Raw genomic sequence first — 17,632 nt, forward strand, 5'->3', positions numbered from 1 at the left:
GATTGTAATTATTCATCCACAAATCAATAGAAAACTAAATAAAACTATTTTGCATAAAGCAAGTAAATCCATTAAGTTTTTTTTTTTTTTTGCAATGCGACAAACTTTCAGCCCAAATTTTAATTAGCTTATTCAATGTTTTAATCAAGTGCCATATTACATACAGCATATCACAACAGCCAATCAGATAGAGAAAATGTTTGTTTGTTTTTTTGAAAGATGTTTCTTATATTTACAATAATTAATTTAATTTAAAGCCTGGAACAAACCAAGCTGATGTCAAAGAACTACTGGTAATGAAAGCCGACTGTGTTGTCGACGACATCGCAGGCAAAAAGCTGCACTTGAACACACCAAAAGGACTAAAGGCAACTGTCAAATAGAATGTGCGTTCTGCGCCTGCATGCAAGTAAATATCTGTCTATATCAGCAGGCATCAATAGCGGAGCATGTGAGCGGCAACAAGCATTCAATAATCACTCCACTCCAGCTCCGCTCTGGGTTCACAGTTAACCGCTCCCCTCCTCGCTTGCTAATATCAGAAACACCTCTCCATCTTCGCTCCACGGCTAAAATATTTAAGTATGATTTGAAATATCACAAAAGTTATGTATATAATATATATTAGATGTTTTTTTTAAAAAAATTTTTTTTAACAATACTAGTAGAATAGTTTTGACATGGTTTATTTATTGGAACAGCAGTGTGCAAATTTTTTTTCCTATGACAAGCCAAGCTATTAGGCTACATGGTTATCAGCATTATAGGTGCTGTAAGTCACTAAAGCATAAAACTACCACACACGCTTGCAAATATTTAAGAAACAAGCTAAATTTACCTACTTGTTTCTCTGAAAAACAATGCTACAGCCAGTTATTCTACTTTGAAATGTGTGTTCCGTGTTGGAATGTTTTTGTTTTGGTCTGTGCGATAACGCACACCACCAGTTTACCCAATAGTATTTTGACAACCTGGGTTGCCAGTTTGCGGAAAACACTCACCATGTGTGAACAAACTGTGTCAAAAATGACAGATTCTACCCGTCCTAAAAAGCCTTTCATCCATCTAAAAATCTCTATGAACGAGAGCATATTAAAACGTGGATAAATCAAATCACTTTACAGTGTAGCTTTCATTGTCAACTGCGCTCATTTATATTGTGTCGTCAAGCTAGGGCGATCACGATATATTTCTTAATTTTGATCGATACGATATAATTTCGATATCGATATGAACTATATAAAAGCTTGAGAAAAACTACCAAGAACTGCCACAAGGGATTTCTGTACCTACAAACTTCTGAAAAATTAATTTGCCAAGTCTATGAAACCTCCTCCTATAAAACTATATAATATTTTAGAAATAAAAACGGTACAAATAAATTAATGTTCACCTTTTATTTGTATTTAGCCTTTATACAAACAAGAAATGTGAAATCACCGTCAAATAAACAAGAATCACTTCGCAGACGCAGTTTACTGAGCATTTTCTTTTAAGTTTTAAATTTCAGTGAAGAACGATTCATAGCGCTATATTCTCCTTTTATGCAAAACTATACCTTTATCTACTGATGCACAAAAAATAAATAAAATAAGACTCAATTCAGTGGCCTATTTGTGCTCTGTTTGAGATGAGTGCACGCTGCTTTTTGCAAGGCTTTAAACACGAGCAAATGATACATTTTCGTGAAGCCATGTCTGACCGTCTTTCACAAGCTTTGAAAGGTAATTTAAACGAGAATGAACGCATTGGTGTTATTACATGACATTGTGTGCAAATGTGGAAAGTATTAAAACAAATGTGCCACTTGCCTCTTACATAAATAGTCTACATGGATAATTTGTAACGCTTGGCATCGTATTGTTAGACATTAGATTGATGCATCTATGTCGATGTATTGTTACACCCCTAGTCGGCACCTCTCCGGCACATTTTGCAGCACACTGAAACCTGAAGTTTAATATCAGCCCCATTCGCACGGGATTCGTATTATCTGGGGACCTCTGGTGATTTGTAATAATTGAAGAGAATGTCTGTGATCTTAATCCCGTGCGAATCGGCCATGTCTGTTATTTGTAAAGTAAAAACTCCCCCGCAAATTAGCCTAACTTAGGCTACCTACCATATTTCGCCAAACACCGAGGTCCTGTGATAATAGTAGCCTAGTCCCGTGCGAATCGACATCTCTGTGATTTGGCCAGGATTAGGCGGATTGTATATACTTTTTGCAAGCTTTTTTTCTTCCTGTGGGTATTTCTATCTTTATCTTTCACGAAGAATAAAGTCTGCATTCATAATGCGCACCGTTATGAATTATACTTTCACTTTAGAATGAGTATCAATTTGAGAGTAATCTGATTGAATGGTGTGTTTAATATTAACATCAATACTGTTCTTAATGAAAAACATAACAGAACAGTACAGTACAATGACAATCTTGTTTAAATAGGCGCTTTTACATTTAGTTTTGAAACTGAATCTTCCGCCGTATATTGTCAGCTTCTCACTCTGATTAAATCTGATTCCTGCCGCCGGTCTGAGCTCAGTTCATGGCGTCTGTTCACTTACTGAACGAAATTATATTTATTTATTAGGCTACTGTAAAATAATCAAAACGATATCGATGCCTGTTTATGATTTCATACAGCTATCTATAACGAAGTCTTGACATCATATCCGGGAGAAGTCAGTAAATTCGAGTAAAATCACAGGCTTTGCTTATCCCTTGCGAATGCGCCACGCAAAACTCAGATGTGGGGGAGTAATTTCTAAATCACAGAGGTCCCAATACTAATCCCGTGCGAATAGTACTTTAGATAGACAAACCACTTCCACGCCACTAAAGAAAGTTAGTATTTCTTCTCTTATCAACTATTTATTTCTCCTTACTTGTGGAAGCTTGTTCAGTCACATTTGTGTTGCGGTCAGGGAAACTCTCTTTGTAGCTAAAACTTGCCGCGTTGGATCTGTCAGCCTACTACTGCTGAGCACTGGCTGCGTGTCCGTGGTGTACGTCATCACGCAAGAAGCCAATCGTGTTCTGCTCTTTCTGATGGCATGCGCCCTGAAAGTCAGTTATATCGAAATATCGGAAATGTGTTTAAAAATCATATCACCGTTATTGAAAAAAATAATATCGCGATATATATTGATATTGAATTATTGTCCAGCCCTACGTCAAGCTGCTTTCAACAATCATATTCAGTATCTAGAAGGAACAAAAAAAATCCCCGAAAACCATAACTTCCCGCTCATGTCCATCGCCGTCATTATAACCTTCACATTCTTTCTGATTTGAATGATCCATCTGTATAAAGCTAGCTTAATGTGTTAAACGTGAATTCTTGAATTCAAAATCATGCCGCTCTGCTCACATCATCAGTCTATTTTCACCATTCAAAAAGGGAGACCGAAAGTAGGACTGCAGATATACAAATCTTAAACAAAGCAGCGCTAGCTTACCATTTTAAATACCAATAATGCTGACTGCTGTCTTCATTCCAGCCGGCTCATGTTATTATGAAAATTATTGTTACTTTATTTCTTTTTTTCCAGTTTTATTTTTCAATTTAAATAAACTTTTCAATAAAAAAACACAATCTACATTTACTTATTTAGCATTATCATAATGTTTTTTTTTTTTTGTTTTTTCCATGTTAATGACATTGGGGATACATGGAAATAATGTCACAATGAAAAAAAATAGACTGTCCTTACACAAAAGAACATTTTTTAAATTGTTTGGAGAAACATTTTTGAGATTCACCCCAAAGCTGAAGACTTACTGTTGTCTGAATGGGAGGTACAATACAACTGCCCATCAGATGATGTAGATATATGTAAAATGGATCCTCCGAGACGGGGCAAGAACTCTTTTTTGGTGATTTCCCCACACTGCCACTGGACAAGCACTGACTCAAATCCTCCACTCAGCAGAGTAGTGCCTGTAGAGACAACAAATCGTGTATTCTTAGATGGGGACTCTAACAGACATTTAACACAGTGGAAGAGGTAATGAAGTGTAAAATACACCCAACTCCACCCACCTTCTGGAGTAAAACACAAAGAGTTCACAGCAGTGTGATGCCAGTGCATGGTGGAATACGTATACTCCTTTTTTTGATTGAAGTTTTTCCTGTAGCAAAAAAAAAGCATGTTAAATCAAATCTCCAAATCAGATCATGTGACTTGCATATGAACCAAAACACTGGATGGTGAACTCTGGCTTTACCAGAGGCGAATCTTTCCATCTTCATGACCAGTGGCGATGCAGTCGTTTGATGGGTTACAGGCTACGCATGTGAATGCATTTTTCGCTCCTTTCTTATCTGTGTCTGGTAGAGAAAAACTAAAGAGGGGTAAAAAAATAAATTAAAAAATGTAAAGGTGCAGTTCACCCAAAAATTTGTAATTGTCATTTACACTCATTACGCCAATGATTGACTATCACAAAGGGATTTTTTTTCTGTTTAAGTGTCCAATAACCAATACCAAAATCACTTAATTATTGTTTTATTTTTGCAATGACAAATAAATGACAATCACGTGATAATATGAATTATATTTTATTATATAAAACTACTAATAACAAAATTATCATTAAATTTTTTTTTGTTTTCAGACGTTAAAGGGTTAGTTCACCCAAAAATGAAATTTATGTCATTAATGACTCGTTCTGTCGTTCTACACCGGTAAGACCTCTGTTTATCTTCAGAACACAGTTTAAGATATTTTGTATTTCCAAAAATAACAAAAACTACGATTTTATTCAGCATTGTCTTGATTCATGATTCGGATCGCCAATGTCACGTGATTTCAGCAGTTTGACACGCAATCCAAATCATGAATCAATACTTTATTTGAGGATCGAAAACAAACCCTGAAGAGAAGACAAAGCTGAATAAAGTTGTAGTTTTTGTTATTTTTGGAACAAAATGTATTTTCGATGCTTCAAGAGATTCCAATTAACCCACAGATGTCACATACTGACTACTTTGATGATGTTTTTATTCCCTTTCTGGACATGGACAGTAGTGTGCATACACTTTAATTGGAGGAACAGAAAAGCTCTCGGACTAAATATAAAATATCTTAAACTGTGTCTGAAGATGAACGGAGGTCTTACGGGTGTGGAACGACATTAGGGTGAGTCATTAATTATATAAATTTCATTTTTGGGTGAACTAACCCTTTAAGCTACACACGTTTTACTTTATTTCAAAATTGTGATTACACATTTAAATTTATATACATTTTATTATCCAAATAATACATTAAACAAGTCAAGAAATGTTTATTTGAATAGCACTTTTCCCAATAAATATAATTTTCAAGCAACCTAACAGAGCTATAAGTGTTTTAAGTTAGAAATGTGTTACTTCCCCTGTGAAATCAGTTTCTGGCTGCTTGTTCTTTAAAAACCAACTTAATGATTTAACAACTGCTTACATTGCAAAGTGTGAACTGAGTGACTTAAATAATACCTTTTGTGTTCAATAAGAAAAAGTCACTCAGTTTTAAAGTGACATTAGGGTGAGTAAATTACCATTTTCAAGTTGAGGTAAACTATTTCTATAAGGTGGTTGTTTTCACAAAAAAATGGCACAATTTGAAAAACCAACAGAAAGCCCAAAACACGTGTCATGTGTTCCCTAAGGCCAGTAAATAAGCAGTGCGGTTGGACATGTTCCTACATGTTCTGACCTTAAAAAGGCTATTCAGGATGCAGTGGTTATTACCTGTATGTCTTCTGCTTCCTGAAGAAATAGACATTAAGTTGGAGATTTGTGGAAAATGCTATGTATTCCCCCTGAGAAAAAAAAAACCACAATGTTGAAAAGACTTCATCTTGACCTAACTAGAATGTTACTGGTTCAATGCCTTGAGCTTGAAGTGTCCAGGTCTTTCTTATTTGTACAAAACCACAAATAAGTTTGAGAAGTCATGATGTGTAATGGCTTTATCAAAACAACTAGTAAAGCTGCAATAAGGTTGCACATGGCACTCAGTCTACAAAAATAACACCAGGATGTGCCACAATAATTAACCTACAGGGGGTTCCAACCATGTTTACTTATCCACATCAACCCTCTTGCACAGACAATGACTGTGCAGGATGCCGACAGATTTATCCATAACAAGCTGAGTGGGTATGACACAGTCTTCACCCAGAGCAACCTTCACACAGCCAGACATGAACTAATGTTTAATATTACATCATAATTAGAAAAATACACAATCAGGTTTTACCTCCTCTATGGTATATGTTAATAAAATAATTGCAATTAGGCTGTACTATTCATATTATTTGAAAGATCTGGCCAATTTATGACTGCATTTTGATAGAAATATCCAATTTTGGTCAATAGTTAATATTTTATTGTGCATGCTCACTGCATATTTTTTTTACACTTATATTCGCTTTCCTGCCATCTCACATTCACTTAAAACACTTTATCAAATCTCAAAATTAACATCTTTTTAATACTGAACATCAAAATGTGATATCTAATTCACTAAAATTTGTATTTATTTATTTACACAACAAAGTAGTTTAGAATTGTAATAGTGTCCATAACATGAAAATAATTATCGGAATTACCAGAATTGTAATACCAGTGCATCCCTACCCAGATTTGGTCCCTGTTTACATCAGTATTTACACTAGTATTTTATTGTATCACCCAAAACAAATCCGCTATAAATGTTAACCATACAAACAATTGCTGTCTGTCTCTGAAGAACATAATATTTATTATTATATTTTCACTACAGTGAAAAAACTAATTTACTAAATGAAGCAAGTTTGTTTCACTCAAGTATTACTTAAAGTTCACAGCAGTTAAAATAAAGTTGACTGATTTTACTGAACAAAATTACTGATTATATTACGCAGAACTAGGGCTGAAACGATTCATCGAGTAACTCGAGTTAATCGAATCAAAAAAATCCTCGAGGCAAAATCATCTGCCTCGACGCTTCGCTTAGTCCATTTAACTACACACAGATATTGCAGAAAGACATTTTTTGTGTAAGGACTCGGAGTATGAGCGGATTGCGGTTATATCCGCGGTTCAGGTGCATAAACATCCCAAACATTGCAGGTGGATGAGAGAAATCATTAATATGCTGATTTTAATAAAGACGGGAAGGAAAGGAACTCTCATATCACGCTAAAACGCAATGAATGCGTGTCGTTCTTTAACTTTCGTTTTCAGCTCATGTCGAGATCAAAGACCGCAACGCGAGAGAGAGAGAGAGCGGGCGGGCATCAGCACTGGTAATATCATTTAATATCGCTGTTTTTAAATGAAGACAACTGTGTGTTGAGCTTCAGGATGCGACGCTGAATATTTAAGTTTCATTTGCGGCAGTTCACGCGTCAGCTGAGGAGATTCGAGCAACTCCAAACACATGAACTCGATGGAGTTTGCAGCTTTGCATATGGATCACCGTCATTGTGATGTGTGTGGAATCTTTAATGAGACTTTATATATCCTACTTGATAATATCTTCGAAATGCACCATTAGATGTTCTCAATACTAGGCGCAACATCAGAACAAGCTGTAACGCGCGCGCATTTGTCATGAGCAGCGCTCGTGCTTTCAGAGCTCAGAGCTGCGTGCTTTCATTGATTTGTGTAATTTAAATATCACACTTAAATCATATTTATAGCTACTAACTTAAAACAAGCTGTGTTACAATGATGAATGATTAGCTCAAAAGATCAGCATGTGTGATGTACTTTAACTGAATTAAACATATCTCGCGTTTGATCATATTCTAGCGGTTATTCCTCCGTGTGATGTATAGGTTGTCGACCCTGGTTTATGTAAATGTAATTTTGCCAAATAAGTTTTTTTTTGTTTTGTTTAGCAACCTTCTTCAGTGTAGCTAATATGTGACGATAGCATCGCGCTTAACACTGAGGATTTGAAGTTGTGACTGCCGGGCGCGGGTGGATGGTTTGCTTCTAACAGCTGATTCGGTGACGAAAGAGCTGATCCGCACATCTCTTTTTCCAAGTTAACCTGTCCAATATGTTTTGCTTCAGTAAAGGAGTAAATAAGACAGTAAATGCTTATGTCATGCCTGAGCTGAAGCTGAAACATGAAAGTTAAGTTGCACAACATAAATACAATGTTTAGTTATTTATATTATTTATAGAATATTTTGAATATTTATAGAATATTAGAATATTTATATTATATAGAATTTATAGAATATTTATATTATTTATATTGGCATTATTGTTATTTATATTACTACTATTTAGATTTATTGGTTGTAGGTTTAGTTTTAGATTGAACTATGTTTACCTTTTTAAAGTAATTTGAAATAGATTTTTATTTAATATAATATGGCAATTGTATGCATTAAAATTGTTTAGTATGCAATTTCAGCAATAAAACTTAATTTTTCTAAAAAGAAAACAAATTAGATGTTAATTTTAAGATACCCGTCTTATTGTCTCTTATTGCTCTTTAATAAAGAAAATGTAATTATTATCCGATTAATCGATTACAAAAAGAATCGATAGCTGCAGCCCTACGCAGAACACAACATGAATGAGACATAGCAGTGTTCTAGTCCCAAGTATGCTTAGCTTCAGACTGGGGAGAGTAAATGTTCTATTTTATGTATTTTCCCCCTCTAGATGAACTTTCCCATCCAGCGTTTAAAAGAAAAAAAAAAATTAGCCAGCAAGCCACCACCAAGGCTTTTGACCATTTCCACAAAAATGTAAAAGCCTAAAGAATATTTTGTTTTATGAATATCTGAGCATGCAAAATATCAAAAGAAACTTTTAAGACTACATCAAGATCAGATTCAGAACAATGATTAAACACAGATGGATTAGATCGAGTCCATCAACACCATTAATGCTTGCAGTCCTGTAGTTTGTCCAGGGTCGACATTTCATTCAGTAACATTAAGCAGTTTTGATTTATATGTTGTTTAATGTTAATGCTCACGTTACTGTCCATATGCATCTGCTTACATACGATCGCTTGTTTGACTTCATCTTCCTCTCATGTGTTTTGATCATAGACTGTAGAAATATATGGGCATAGTGTCCCTGACGTCACCCATAGGATTCCGATAAACCACTCTGAAGCTTAAAGGTTCACTATGTATTACTTTTGCAGTAAAATATCCAAAAACCACTAGGCCAGTGTTATATATTTTGTTCAGTTGAGTACTTACAATATCCCAAATGTTTCCAACTATTTGTAAATTGTGAGAAAATTGCTATTTTAACTAAGGACCAGGACGTTTCAGCACAGCGTTTGAGCGAGTCGCCTGTCAATATCGTCATATCTGCATTACCCTCAGTTTTATTCTGCAGAAGTGCTTTTCTCTTAGCAGTGTGAACATGTCACAGCAGCGCAGAGCGAACGCATAGAGTAACGTCATAACATCATTTTAAACATACTTAAATGTATCTGATATGATAAACAGAGCTGCTTTACCTGACCGGAAAAAGTGGAAGCGACTGTGTCCCGTCCCGTCATAAAAGTCCCGGTGTTCGCGACCCGTGTGTTTGTTTAACAATCGCTCCAGCGGCCGTGCTCAGCTCCACAACACTCGGGCCTGCTCTGCTTTACACTACAGTAACGTTAATAAACGCATCCAAGAACATGATTTCTGCCCGAGTCCTATTTTCCACCGGCTGTGAGGTGAAGACCACATGTCCCAAGATGCTACGCTCACACTTGGCGTCATCAAACTACGCGGCGCTTAGGTGACGCAATGACTATAGACGGCGGAAAAATGGCTATCCACCTGTCATTTAAAGTAACCACACCCTTCATTATGCAGAACTTAAAGGATTTATATAAAGTAAATGAATGAGTTATAAAAAAAATTCAACCCCCTCAGTTGTCATGAAGGTCAAAATTAGACAAAACCACAATTTGTACCAGGCTGTAAACATGTTTTTTACTGCTGTAAAGTTGGGAATTTTAACATGGGGCTCAATGAGATTCTGCTCCCTTCTTGGGCCTGTCTCTAGTGGCCAGTCAAGGAATTGCAGTTTACATTACTTCCGTATTGGCTTCAAGAGAGATCGCGGGAAGTTGCCGCTTGGTTTTTATCAGGAGCTTCTGTACTCATTCAGAAGATGCCTAATAGCGCCCCCCCTAGCGTTTAACAGTGAAAACAAAGGAAATTTAGTGTTTGCCGGTGAATCGTTTTACCAAAAATACCGGAAAATTCTGTGTTTTCCAGGGAAAGAGTTATAATATAGGATGATATCTGTTAGTGTTTAAAGAGATAGTTCACCCAAAAATGAAGATTTGATATTTATTTGCTTACCCACAGGGCATCCAAGATATAGGTTTCTTTGTTTCTTCAGTAGAACACAAATTAGGGCTGGGCGATAAAACGATAACAATAAACTCTCTATATAATTTTCCCCGATAAAATAATAACGTTTTGATAAATTCTCTATATAATGCTAACGCGCTATGCGTAATGCTGCGCATGCGTATTGCAGACCGGGCTTCTGGGTGCTGCACGTGGTGTTGTTTACAGTCAGAGGCTGACAGGATTGGAGGATCGGAGTGAAGTGGAGTGAGAAAATGAGCAATAGTGAAGAAAATTCAGCGCTCACGACCAGCTCGGAGCACACGGATACTGTTAAAAAGTTAATTCGCTTAACTTCAGTGGTTTGGAGATATTTTGGCTATCCCACCCGACATAAAACATAGCGGCATATGTGGACTACTTATCATAGGTTCACCACATGGAATTTAATTATTAAATTATCGTGCTTCTTTAAAGTTCTTCCACCTAACATTGAGCCCAAAACAGCGGTAAATCTACATTAACTACATTCACGCACAGGCTTATCACCTTGTTAGTTGTAGGTGGTGACTTATAAGCTAATATTACCAAACTATAAATCACTAAAACATCAGACTTGTACATTGCCATCATAATTGTTTGTATTTGGTGATGTATTAATGACTTAATACATACTGACTTAATACATTAATACATTTGGTGATGTATTAATGAGCATTGCCTGTATCAAAAGAGAAATTATTTCATCCGATGTTTAAAATGAATAAAATAGACTAGACAGCCCTTACTGGAGTTCCACAACTATTGAACTTTCTCCCTCCTCTCCTGACCAGCCCACTGTTGGTGAGGTGTGTGTTTGTCGGTGAGATGCGTGCGTGTGTGTGAGATGCACGATGGACCAATCCACTGGGAGGCAAACGAGGGGGGACTCAAAATGTTTAACTTAAAACGCTTTTTTTGCCCATTTTCGTTTTTAGTGTTTTACTACTTACACAATTAAATATATATAATGATATTGTTGATGCTTATTATATTAAATGCTGACCACAATTAAGATTTTAATAAATAAATCTACCTCAGTTTTAATAAATTGTTCACCTGTTTGTGAAGTGATTGTCATGTTTTGACAATAAAGGATAGTTTAAAACCAGTTAACTCTGTCTGTTTTCTACATCTTTCACTCAGGAGCAAAAATATGCCTTTAAACTTTAAAGAAAAGAAAGATTTTACTTTTATCGTGATATTTATCGATATCGACTGATCACCCAGCCCTAACACAAATTAAAAATGTTAACGCCATCCGTTGCAGTTGTATAATGCATGTCAATGAGGTGTAATTCTATTCTTCAGTTGGACATAGTGTTGTATTTGAACATGATATAAATACTCACACAAACAGATCGATTCGTGTCATAAGACATCAATGTGTTGTCACAAGAGCTGCAGGGTTTAATATGATGTTGTTTGTGCATGTTTTTTACTCTAAAAGAATTACACCCCATTGGCATTACAGTTGGAGTTAAAAAGCTTCATTTGTGTGCTACTGAAGAAACAAAGACACCTCCATCTTGGATGTCCTGGGGGAAAGCAGATAAACATCAAATTTTCCTTTTTGGGTGAACTATCCCTTTAATGTTCTGTTATGTTGGGATTTATTTATACAGTGAAGTTTTAGCGACACAAAGCATTAGAATAGTATATATTAAGAAATATTATTTTCACAGTACCATTGGTTACTAAACATCTAAACGGTTTTACAGTGTAATACACTTGTATTATCATCATCATCATGATGCCATGACAAAAAGTGACATCAGCTATGTTTATAAATCCTAGATTTGTTCAGGATGTTTTTACATGGCCATGGGATGTGCCCTAAGTTTTAACATTCGGCACCTGTGAGGCCTATCAATGTAAAGTAGATATTAGAAACTGTATCGCCTAGCCATGTACTAAAGAGCAGTCAAGACAGAAACCTCAAGGTTGTGCTAAAAACTGAAATGCTTTCAAAATGTTCATCAACAGACAAATCCTTTAAAAAATAAAAAGGATGCATTAACCACCCTAAAAGAAAATGATGAGAGCTCCTACCCCTTGACCAAAGGCTGTGCAGCTGGGGTTTGGGCTGATATGACTGGAAACAACAGACAGCTCTTTGGACTCCACCTCCAGGTCAGCTGACTTGGGCAGATGTGTGGCAGCCAACTGGAAACACTCTGGACATGCAGATACACAAAGCCAAAAGCTCAGGAAATATACCTTTTATGCAATGGCTTTCAACTGTTTCATGCCCTTCCACCTCATAAGCTAATCTGTTAAAGTTCTGCTTTCGAAATCTGATTGGCTGGCTTACCTTAACTTAAAGTTTCCTTTTATGCTTTCTCAGATCTCCCCTTTAACGTAGTGTGTAATATAGCTGTTTGTGAATGTAAAAGTCTGCAAAGTTTCAAAGATCAATGTACACAAAAAATGACGTCTCCCAACAGAAAGAACCGATTCTGAACTGCCAGAAACGAGTTGTCAGAATTCCAGCCTTACTTCCTGCTTCAACCTACGTAGGTTTGTAGCAAACTTCCATAATGCCAGCATATGATCTTCATTAGCTACCTGTGAACCATGCCTTCAACTGCTCAAAGTTTTGTTTTGCATGTTTTGTTTCCGACATGCACCACAAGAGGTAGACAAATCAGAACAGAGTAGGCTTTTGGAAAAGGCGAAGATTTTAGCCGTATGGAGGCCTATATCAGGAGATTCTTACATTACTTTATATGACCTTGTATATATTAAAAGCTCAAGAGAAAGTTGGTTTCTTATTTCATGACCATTTTAATATAACAACATGAAGAGACTTTGTGTGTGTCTGCTCTTAATCATTGCATCACAAGGATTATTGCAACAAACTACATGACTTCATCAGAACGCATATGGGCAGTGAAATACGTACCATTTTTGGAATCTGTAGTCATGGAAAGGAAAATGACTCCCTCATGTTTTTCGGACACGTATAATGAAAACAATGGGGTTCCAATGATAAATGTCTGGGGGGGGGAGAGAAAAAAAAACATTAAAGGAATGAAAATATTTACTGCAGCAGTAACCTCGTTTTCTTTCACAAACCGTACCTTGATAAGGATGCCATCAATAAAGTCCCATAATTTAACAGTGCCATCTGCTGAGCAAGAGTAAACCTGCAGTTGAATTAATAAAAAACATAAGATTAGGCTGTGTCCCACTTCTATTTTGGTTTGCTTCATTCAGACAAAGTCCTGATCTGCTTAGCATTCAGAGTATGCATTTTTATCACTGAACCTAAAGCTACAGACGATAACAATGCTGTGTGCGGAAATAAATGCTCTCGTCGCATGTGTGCATAGTAGTTTTAATCTAACCAAACATGACAAATGTGAACCATGAGAAAATCACAGAAGGACAGTCAAAATAAACCTCTTTCTCTTCTCAAGTAATGCACACAGACCTGCAGGTGATTGGCAGGATTGAAGGCGATGCCTGTAACTTGGTTGGTGTGGCCCTGCAGACTATGGAGCCACTCTTCTGTGCGTGTGCTGTAGACATTCACTGAATCCCCAGAGGCACACAACACAAATCTGCAACCATGAGACAACATTACATTTAAGTGATAGATACAATGCTGTAATATAATAATAATGCTGTAATACATCATGCCTGGGGTTTATTGTGAAAATTCATTTTTATTCAGTGATTTCATTCATATACACATTGCAATTATCAAACAAATGATGCACCTTTCCATTAAATGGAATGTAATGTCTTAATGTATTAATGACTAAAATCATGAGTTTAATCGTAATCTCTAGAAAAGCCATAACTTATTTTAACAGATAAATGATTTATTGAAAAATAAAATAAGGATTAAAAGAAATAAAATCTTGTACGTATATATTATACGTTATAATTTAACGTATATAATAAATAACAAGTAATAAAATAAGCAAACTGCAATAATGAAAATGAACTGAAAATGAACAAACTACATAAAAAAATTATAAAAAGGCAAAACAAAATTTCCAAAAAATAATAATTTTTTAAAAAATAATTTATTCCTGTGATGCAAAGCTGAATTTTCAGCATCATTACTCCAATCTTCCGGGGTTTTTTTTAGGATTCTTTGATGAACAAAAAGTTTTAAAAAAACAATTAAAAAAAACAGTATTTATCTGAAATAAATAAAAAACTTTTGTAACATTGTACTACCATTTAAATGTTTTGGGTCGGTAAGAAGTTATTTTTTTATTCTTTTTTTTGGGGGGGGGGGACTTAAAGAAATAAAATGAATACAATTATTTATCAGGGATGCATTTATCTTTAAATTTTATATAAATGCAGGGTTTTTTTTTTACTTTCTATTCATCAAAGAATTGCTTAAACATTGACAATAATTATAAATGTTTATTGAGCAGTAAATCAGCATATTAGAATGATTTGACTGAAATGATAGAATGATTTGACTGCAGACTGGAGTAATGATGCTCAAAATTCAGCTTTGCATCAGAGGAATAAATTACATTTAACTGGTACTGGTAACACCAAACTTCAAGACTCATTTTTTAGTTTCAATCTGTAATATCTGTACAGAAATGTAATGTCAGGACACAGAAGTGATGTACATTATTATAGAGAATATAAGTTAATAAAGAAACAACATGTGTGCGTGGCACAGCCATACGTAAATAGCGTTATCTGTATTCTTGAAAGCAAAATCAACAAAAAATTCATCAGCAGTTTAAACAAACACCATTATTCATGACAATTTAAAGATGCAGTTGAAACAGACATTCAGTCAAGTGTTTAGGCACGCATGCAGAAGTTTATTTTGCTCACAGACTGATCGCATCACTTTGGGATCGTCATTCCCTCCACAAACACAACAATGTTTATCTAAGACGATACATCTAGAGACTATACAGACAGAATAAGTAACAAAAGTTCACTTGATATAGCGGGTACCTGGAGTCATTGGAGATGATCGGGGGTCTAAGGTTAATTTTACTGCCGCCACAGCGAACCACGCGGATGTCACTCTTCTCCACCATGTTTTCAGCATCACATGTGGCCGCTGTGCGTTTCTTCTTCGTCTGTGGTGAAAAGAAACAAATGGAGCACAGCGTCTTCATGTGGCCGGGCGTCTACTGCAAGCACACGGGTAGGAAATAGGCTACTGTATGTTCTATTTGGTTTTGTTAATACAGAGAAAAAACTTTGAAAAATAATTTGACCTTATAAATCAATATTATCAATTACTTCTCTCAGTGAAATTTCATATTCATAAATATACATTTTCTCGTGAGCCATTTTTGTATGTTTTTCTCATTGGATTTCACCAATATCTTCAAATGCTTTCCGTAGGCCTATTGAAGAATGCCAAAACAAAAAAACAAACAAACCAAAAAAAACATTATCTATTCTTTTTAAAATCCCCCTTTAATTTAGTCTCTTCTTCTTGGCTTAACATGCTCCAATCTCTCAGATATTTTACTTGTGTTTTCTTTCATTTTATATAGTTCTCTTTGCTTGTGGTTGTTTAGTTTTTTCCTCTTTTTTCCTCTGGCGATTGTTCCTGTTCTTGTTCTCCCTCTTGGTGCTATTTGTTATCTAGCTTTTGTATATTTACTTCTTAAATGTATGTTTCTCTCTATCTGTAATGCTTCATTGTGCAAAAAAATAAAAAGGGAAAAAAGAGAACCAGTTATAAAGTTAGGAAAAATAATATTATTTTAACAGTAAAACACGTAAATTGGTTAACTCTTAGTTACCTTAGCATATACGGTAACCATTTGTATGATTAATTAATCATTTAATTAATTAAATGTAATAATTTTTTTATTAACTTAAATATCTTACTGTAGTAAAAAAATAGAAACAAAAAAGTCCTTTTATGGAAAAAATATATATTTAACATGGCAATACATAAATACATGAATAACATGTTTAAAGGTAAAATTATGCCTGTACAAATCATTACATTAGCTGCTTGGTCTCTTGTTCAGTTGAATGAATTAAATGAGCTAAAGTTTTGATTAATCACAATTGACGATTAATTGCATTAAATTGCATTCAAAATAAAAGTTTGTGTTTACATAATATATGTGTGTACTGTGTATAATTATTATACAGCTCTTGAAAAAATTAAGAGACCACTGCAAAGTTATCAGTTTCTCTGGGTTTACTACTTATATGTGTTTGGGTAAAATTAACATTTTTGTTCCATTCTATAAACTACTGACAACATTTTTCCCAAATTCCAAATAAAAATATTGTAATTTAGAGCATATTTGCCGAAAGCAAAAACTGGTCAAAATAACACAAAAGATGCAGTGTTGTCAGACCTCGAATTATGGAAAGAAAATAAGTTCATATTCATTTATAAACAAGACAATACTAATGTTTTACCTTAGGAGGAGTTCAGAAATCAATATTTGGTGGAATAACCCTGATTTTGAATCACAGCTTTCATGCGTCTTGGGATGCTGTACACCAGTCTTTCACATTGATGTTGGGTGACTTTATGACTCTTCTGGTGCAAAAATTCACACAGCTCGGATTTGTTTGATGGCTTGTGACCATCCACCTTCCTCTAGATCACATTCGAGAGGTTTTCAATGGGGTTCAGGTCTGGAGATTGGGCTGGCCATGACCAGGGTCTTGATCTGGTGGTCCTCCATCCACACCTTGATTGACCTGGCTGTGTGGCATCATAGAGCATTGTCCTGCTGGAAAAAACAGTCCTCAGAGTTGGGGAACATTGTCAGAGCAGAAGGAAGCCATTTTTCTTCCAGGACAACCTTGTACATGGTTTGATTCATGTGTCCTTCACAAAGACAAAATTTGCCCGATTCCAGCCTTGCTGAAGCACCCCCAGATCATCACCGATCCTCCACCAAATTTCACAGTGGATGCGAGACACTGTTAGCCTGACAAGCCAGACCCACATCAAGATGTTTGGTCTGGAAACTCACCATAGACAGGCCTCAATCCGAGGGGCGGGATAAACGGCTGTCTTTCAAACTCCCTCTGCACGTGATAGGATAACGCTACACCAACCAGACCAACGAAGGTGAAACAAAGCTTGTTGATAGATTAAACATTCGCCGTATCCGGTCAGCAAAACTCAGATCACATCTTCCCTTTTTAGGAATGACTTCAGTGCCGTTCTTTGTTCTTTTCTCTGAGAAAAGCTTAACTCCAAGTCTTCCAGAGTCGCAGTCAAAGCTGATTCGAAAGACCGCCGCCGTTCGCCAGTTTCTGTGTTTACTAGAAGCATGCAAACGGAAATTTTTTTATCTG

The 17,632-nt window shown here is 35.7% G+C and overlaps 1 protein-coding gene across 1 annotated transcript in view; it reads right to left on the reverse strand.

The window, feature by feature from the left end:
* The window catches only part of wdr75 (WD repeat domain 75), a 44,166-nt gene that overhangs the window by 15,193 nt on the left and 11,341 nt on the right, over positions 1-17,632 (reverse strand). The window contains exons 2-10 of the mRNA XM_067444342.1: positions 15,296-15,423; positions 13,785-13,914; positions 13,432-13,497; positions 13,254-13,347; positions 12,401-12,525; positions 5,739-5,809; positions 4,232-4,348; positions 4,047-4,135; positions 3,786-3,944 (exon numbers count right to left, since the gene is read on the reverse strand). Of these exons, the coding sequence (XP_067300443.1) occupies positions 3,786-3,944; positions 4,047-4,135; positions 4,232-4,348; positions 5,739-5,809; positions 12,401-12,525; positions 13,254-13,347; positions 13,432-13,497; positions 13,785-13,914; positions 15,296-15,381 (937 nt within the window). The 5' untranslated portion in view covers positions 15,382-15,423. The remainder of the gene's footprint in view (positions 1-3,785; positions 3,945-4,046; positions 4,136-4,231; positions 4,349-5,738; positions 5,810-12,400; positions 12,526-13,253; positions 13,348-13,431; positions 13,498-13,784; positions 13,915-15,295; positions 15,424-17,632) is intronic.

Source organism: Pseudorasbora parva, chromosome 5, assembly GCF_024679245.1.
Source record: "Pseudorasbora parva isolate DD20220531a chromosome 5, ASM2467924v1, whole genome shotgun sequence".
NCBI lineage: Eukaryota > Metazoa > Chordata > Actinopteri > Cypriniformes > Gobionidae > Pseudorasbora > Pseudorasbora parva.